Source organism: Phocoena phocoena, chromosome 2 (genome assembly GCF_963924675.1).
Source record: "Phocoena phocoena chromosome 2, mPhoPho1.1, whole genome shotgun sequence".
Classification (NCBI taxonomy): Eukaryota; Metazoa; Chordata; class Mammalia; order Artiodactyla; family Phocoenidae; genus Phocoena; species Phocoena phocoena.
The window spans coordinates 61130187-61137630 of NC_089220.1; the positions used below are offsets into that span (position 1 = coordinate 61130187).

Sequence of the window (7444 nt, forward strand, 5' to 3'; positions counted from 1 at the left end):
AGTCAGGTAAAATAGAGTAACTGTTATAATTCCTAGTCAAGATTAATTTGGCAGGTCTAGAAACTATGAGAGGGGAGAGGGAATATTATTAAAATTTCCTTTATATATCTTAGCACTGTTTTCACTGGCTATGATGAATATGTAAATTTTTAAACAATGTATTATTTTGAAATAATTCAAGACCCACAAAAACTTGCAGAGTAAGAAGAGTTCCTGTGTAGATGTCATCTAACTTCTCCCAATGATATATATGTACAATAGTATATTATCAAAGACAGGAAATTGACATTGGAACAATTCTATTAACTCGGATATAAACCTTATATAGATTTCACCTGTTTTTAAATCCTCCCTCCATTACTTTCAGGTATAATTCAATGACGCTTTAATATTATAAAATTATAACTGTTATCACTACAAAGAAACTCCCTGTTACCCTTTAAGAATCATAGCCTGCTCCGCAGCCTAACTCCCAGAAACCACTGATCTGTTCTCTATCACAATGATTTTGTTACTTTGAGACTGTTATATAAGTAGAATCATATGAACAGAACCGTTAGAGATGGGCTTTTCTCATTTAGCATAATGCCCTTGAGACCCATCCAAGTTGTTGTATGTATCAATAAACTGTTCCTTTTTATTGCTGAGTAATATAAGCATACCTCAGAGATAATGTGGGTTCGGTTCCAGACCACTGCAATAAAATGAATATCGCAATAAAGTGAGTCACATAAATATTTTGGTTTCCCAATGCAAATAAAAGTTATGTTTATGCTATTAAGTGTGCAATAGCATTATGTCTAAAAAATGTACATATTTTAATTTAAAAATACTTTATTGCTAAAAAATGCTACCATCATCTGACAACACAGGGTTGCCACAATCTTCAATTTGTAAAAACATGTAATATCTGCAAAGCGCAATTAAGCAAAGCACAATAAACCAACATACGCTGGTACGTCACTATACAGTCATCTATGAATATTATAATAATAATGTAAATACTAAACACTGATCTAACAAAAAGATGAGAAAGGTAAATCCTTATCTTCATAGTAGAAAGTCAATTAATAGTAACTAAAAAGGAAATATCAAGAAATAGTATAAGATTTTCATTTAGAAATATAGTATAGATACAGAATAAATTGCTAAGAGTTGAAAGTGATTTCTGGAGCAGAAACCAGGAGAGGTAAGGTAAGGATGCTGATTACAATGTTTTTATTAAAACCCTTATGTAATCATTCATTTTCAAAAATATATGCTTTATCAAAAATAAAAATTTGAAAAATAATAAAATTTTTGTTTGCTAAATGGGATTGAATATTTCCATGAAAATATTCTTCACAGCAGTGTTTATAAGAGTGCAAAATTGCGAGCAACCTAAATATTTAACATTAAGGGAAGATTTAAGAAAATCATGATACATTTCTGGATTGCAATTATTAATCTATTAAGGTGATATTTATAGAATAAGTGTACTGGATAATACTTATGAGGTGCTAAGCAGGGAAAGCAGGATACTAATTTGTACCTGTGGTATTAATTCACTCAACAGATATTTATTCAATGGCTGCTATAGGTATTTTCGGGAGATACATCTATAGCTAGTTTCAGCTGGTACACAAAGGTATAGCTATACAAATTGCTAACATTTGGCATCTGTTATGATTGGTCATATTTGTGACTTATTAACTGTCAAGTATTTATAATACCATCAGTAGATACAGAGGTATATGAAGTAAACAAAAATCCCTGACCTCATGGAGCATTTATTCCCATCAGGAAAAGAGACAACAAATATAAGATGCAAGATGGCTTCAGGCAATCACTTATTTCCCATGTTTTTATTTTTTTTTCACTTTATTTTAGTGGCCTTTTCAGATTCCTTATCTTCTCAATAATGTTGTAAAATATTCTTAAAATAATAGCCTCCTTTTTTATTGTTCTTATTAGGAAAGTCACGATATCTGTTTTCTTACACTGCTGAAAATGTTAGACTTAGTAAAGGTTTTGGGGTAGAAAAGTGTCACCTGTGTTTTAGAATGACAGCTAATGGAAGTGTGACAACTGATTACAAAGGTGAGAAACTGAGGACAAAACTGTTATTTAGGAGGGTACTATTACCATCTAGATCATGAACTTGACATAGGGTAGAGGTATGATAATACAAAGGAGACAAATCACTGTTGCAGAATTGACAGGACTGGATGCTCTATCACTTTGTAGTAGGTGAAAGATTGAAAGGATATGAAGATTATGTCAATGATATTAGCCTACATGTCTAGGAGTATGGTAGTGCCATTAATTAACAGATGTTAACTGATCAATTTGGAAGTAAATAGAAAACTGCTAAGAATAATTTAAAATATAGGGCATTATGTCACCAGAAAAATAAGTCAGGGTATAGTTGCTTTAAGTTCTCAAAGTGGCTCACTGGCTAAAGGGCTCAATGATGTTAAAGGCCAGCTTCTCTTGGTGTTTCCTTCATAGCTATAAAATTGCTGCTGCTGTTCCAGGCAGCAAGTAAGTGTTCAAGGTAATAAGAAGGGAAGAAACAGTGCCTGCTGCACCTGTCACGTCAGGAAAACAAAAACTTATCCAGAGACACTCTTCCTTCTTCTCCCACCCCTGCTGCAGAATTCCTCTTATGTCTAATTGGCAAAAAGAAAGGCTCAGAAAGTGTTTAACTTTTCCAGCTTCTATAAAGCTGTAAAGGCAAACAAAGGAGACTATAACTAAGAATAAATGTTAAGTTATACAGTCAATATTGTTTGGCTCAGGTCCTGACTTCCTCCTAGGTTGAAGAGAGGGCTTAGGAAGTCGAATTAGGGATTTGGTTTTAAGTTTATTGAGGTTAAGGAGTCACTAAGATATCCAAGTGGAAGGGCAGACAAAGCATCTGTTAGGATATAAATGATAGATGATGTCATAGGAACGGATGAAATTAGAAGAGACAACCCTGCAATAAACAAAACACCAAATGCTGGCAAGAATACGGAGTAACAGAAACTTGTCATTCATTACGGGTGGGAATGCAAAATGGCATAGCCGTTTTGGAAGACAGTTTGGTGGTTCCTTACCAAACTAAACATACTCTTACCATACGATTCAGCAATCATAGTTCTTGGTTATTTACCCCAATGAGTTGAAAAACTTATGCCCACAGAAAAACCTGCATGTGGATGCTTACAGCAGCTTTATTCATAATTGCCAAAATTTGGAAGCAACCAAGAGGTCCTTCATTAGGGGGGTGAATAAATAAACTGTGGTACATTCAGACAATACTAAAAAGAATGAAGTATAAAGCCATCAGAAGATATGGATGAACTTTAAATGCATATCACTAAGTGAAAGAAACCAATCTGAAAATAACTACTACATGACATTCTGGAAAAGACAAAACTAAGAACACAGTAAAAAGATCAATGGCTGGTACATGTTGGGAGGAAGGAGGGATAAATAGGTGGAACACAAAGGATTTTTAGAGTGAAACTCTTCTGTATGATACTATAATGGTACATACTTGTCATTTATATTTCTCAAAACCCACAGAATGTACAACACTAAGAGTGAACCCTAATGTAAACTATGGACTTTGGGTTACACTGATGTAGGTTCATGTATTGTAACAAATGTACAACTCTTGCACTGGATGCTAAAGGGCATGGAATATGAGGGAGCTCTGTAGTTTGCTTGATTTTGCCGTGAAGCTAAAACTGCTCTAAAATAATAAAGTTTGGGGTTTTTTTCAGAAAGAAAAAGTAAGAGAATAATCACATAACCCAGGGGAACATTTATACCTTAGGGATTGGTAGAAAACGAGGCACCAGCTAAAGAATAACGATCAAAGAAAAGAAAAATGATGAGGATATAGAAATAAAGAACTACAAGAAAGAATTTCATGAAGGCAGGGGCCAACAAGATTGAAATGTGTTCCTCTTAGGCTGACTGGGTTATTGAGAAGGATATGAAATGATAAGTTTTACAGGTTTAACCACCAGAGGTCACCTATAATTTAAGAAAGAATGTCTTTCAATGGAATTACAGTGTTGAAGGCCAATTGTAGGAGGTTAAAGATGTGTGATAAGGAAGATAAATAAAATAAAAGAGGAAAGAAAGGCACTTTATATGACATTTCTTATCAAATCTAATGCCTGTATATTTATGGCTAATTTAAATTTACTTCAAAATCATTAAATGTTCAAAATTGTGTTCACCAAGAAACAAATTTCTTAATATAAGTGGATAAAATTTATTTTAAAAGAGAAAATAATCTGTCTTTTAATTTAAGTAACTCTCAGGGTATAGATTAGTATCAGTATAAATTCAGCCCCTCATCCTATATGTACCACCGTGTTCTACTTATTAGAGAAAATTGCAAATATTATAAAAGTAGGGAAAGTGTCATGCTAGCAGATTTATCTAGTATATATTCCATGCTACTTCAAAAATAATGCATATAAGTGATCACCAAAAGTCTAATTTTATGCTCTTTCATAAAAATTAATTTAGAAAGAATTTCCTGGTTATTAGAATAAACAAAGACATTATTATTCAAATAGCACTAGATTACTAAAAAGTATATCCACGTATGATAATCATGTATTTGCAATAGTCATCACTTTGGAAAGTTCTATGCAATGTATGAACATTAGCTTAGATTCTTTTTTTTTTGTGGTACGTGGGTCTCTCATCGCTGTGGCCTCTCCCACTGTGGAGCACAGGCTCCGGATGCGCAGGCCCAGTGGCCACGGCTCACGGGCCCAGCCGCTCCGTGGCATGTGGGATCCTCCGGGACTGGGGCACGAACCCGTGTCCCCTGCGTCAGCAGGCGGACTCCCAACCACTGTGCCACCAGGGAAGCCCAAATTGTTTTCCAAACCTATATCTAGGACTGTTTCCTTTAGGAATTAGAGCATAATACAATGAAATAAAACGTAAAAATTTCAGCTCTCATCCTATTCAAATTTATTTATTTATATTACTTTTATTACTGATACTAATAATAGTACTACTTTAACTTCCAGGTTTCTTTTGGTCTACAGTTTGCCTTCTAATTTTAACAATCTTTTAGAAATATGCATCTTTTTCTCTTCATAAATAGCAGCTGCTACTTAATTCAATTTAACATAAATACACAACCAAAAATGCCAGAATAAAGACTATGCAATTATTACGTAACTTAACCTAGAATTTTTATTTTAGGTTCTATTTTAAATAGTAATAGCCATAACATATAGAGCACATAATATCTGTCCCCTAATGCTGGTAATAAATTAGCACTCATAATGGAAGCTGTCTTTAAAAGATTATGTTACCTTTGATTTGCAAATATACATCTAAATAATTATATACTTAATTTTACTCATACAATAGTAAATTCCTCAGGGTAACTGAAAAATAATCACAGCAATTCTTTTTTTCCCATTTATTGTTCTGGTCTATATATAAATTCAAGAGAAATAAAGAGAAAGTGCATTAAAGAATAATAGCAAAATTATTACACACCCACCACTGAGAATTTCAAAATGAAGCTAAATACATTTTGTAGAAAAATCTGACTTCAACCGTATCTCATACTTTATAAACAGGTTAAAATGATTTCCACATCAAAATGTCACCATTTTTCTCTACATTGGTAGATGATTCTGGCTTAATGACTTACCCTGCTAATGACATATTTTTTTCATAATCTGCAGCAAAAAATGAATTTAAGACAATAAAGTACAATACAATCCTCTTGATAGCACATCTTTTTTTAACTGTACAATAACAACAATGATGAATCTTTTATGTTTCCTGTTAATGATATGTTATGTTTTATTTTTAACCCATTAATGAGAGCATAAGCACCTTGAGGGCAGGGACCCCTACTATGTCACAGGCACTATGCTAGGAACTGGGGCAAAGACAAAAAAAGAGAATGAAAAGTATCTTAAGAAGAAAAGATAATTAGCAGAATTGAAATAATGTCCTTTTTCATAATTACAGGATCTACATTAAAATGAAACAGAACTTTTGTCATGATATGTACTCTTTACTTGTTACAAGTTCTAGTATAATATATTTTCTTCCTCTTTTTTTGATGTAAGTAACGTTTTAAGTACTCTTTCAATTCCCAAACATATTCACATACCTTTCAAAGACTGTCAGTTCTGTGCGTTACTAATATTACAAGTCATTAAGAAAATTATTGTAATAAATATTGGTGCAAAGAAAAAGCCCATTATTTAATTTTTTTTTCTTTCAGGGTGGCCACTTTTTATTAACTACAAAAGGTAACAACATATTTTGAAATCAGAAACAGAATGAACATAAACCTAAAGTTATTATTATACCACCACTTGAAATTCAGAAAATATGTTGTTTTCATGTACACATACACGAGATAAAATAATACCATAACAGAAGGGTGCTGTATCTGTGTTTAAAGAACGGGTTGTTGGCAAACACCACAGCTCACTTCTGCTGAAATGTACACAACTGATATATGCAGCACAGAAAGCTGGCACCAGGGCTTACAACCTTAATTTGCCTGCAAGAAGGAATGGAGATTTACCTTCAGAGCACGTTCTTGATTGTTTTCAGCAGTCAGATGTCTCATGTTGTTTGCTGAAGTCTGGTTCTGCTCTTTCAGATGATGAAGCTCCTGCTCTAGCCGTTTGCACTGCCACAGGGGAAGAATCCCATTAAGTAAAGGAGTTATAGCATTTTTTTCACCAACCCACATGAATTAATGTAAATAATACCATTGTATTCTCTAAAAGACAGAGTATCCTTTGCAATAAGAATAGTAAGTTAAAAGTAATGTTGAATATGAACAAAATAATATTGTTTACAATACTCTGGCAAATTCAATTGCAATTTTCAGTTTGACTTTTATTAATCTAAATACTACCATATAAATTAGAAAAATACTTATTTCTTATACAATTAAGATCAAACTATATTTAAAATTATTTTCTTCATTAGCCAAATGGCTTTCACTATGTATCTGCTGGCTGAATAAAAGTATACTTCTAAAAATCACAATAGCTTCTAAATAAAGTACAATATGATATTTGTGATGACTTCTTATTAATTTTTTAAATAAAAAAAATATGAGATTTTTCAGATTTTTAGAAATATCTAAAGAAACAGTTGAGTAGAGAAAAACTAACAGCCAGAGTGCTACATGACTAGGAAACAACTAAAGAAACAAGTGTTTTTAATTCCTATTTTGACTAAACCTTACTTTTAAGTAAAACAAGGGATAACAAAGACGTGAAATGACATTTTGACCTACTGGTAATATATAAAAATTTAAGTAAAAAAGAAATTATAAACAAAAGCATAAATGGGCTAATAGAAGCATCTATGTTCAAAAAATCATTGAAATGTCATGCCACTTGAAAACAAAATCTTAATATAAATATATCAAACATTTTACACAATAATTGTACAG

General features: G+C 32.5%; 1 protein-coding gene across 1 annotated transcript in view; it reads right to left on the minus strand.

Annotated features, from left to right (window-relative positions):
- MIPOL1 (mirror-image polydactyly 1) overlaps positions 1 to 7444 on the minus strand; it is a 231189-nt gene that overhangs the window by 148915 nt on the left and 74830 nt on the right. Inside the window, exon 7 of the mRNA XM_065871589.1 lies at positions 6560 to 6667. Coding sequence (XP_065727661.1) covers positions 6560 to 6667 — 108 coding nt within the window. The remainder of the gene's footprint in view (positions 1 to 6559; positions 6668 to 7444) is intronic.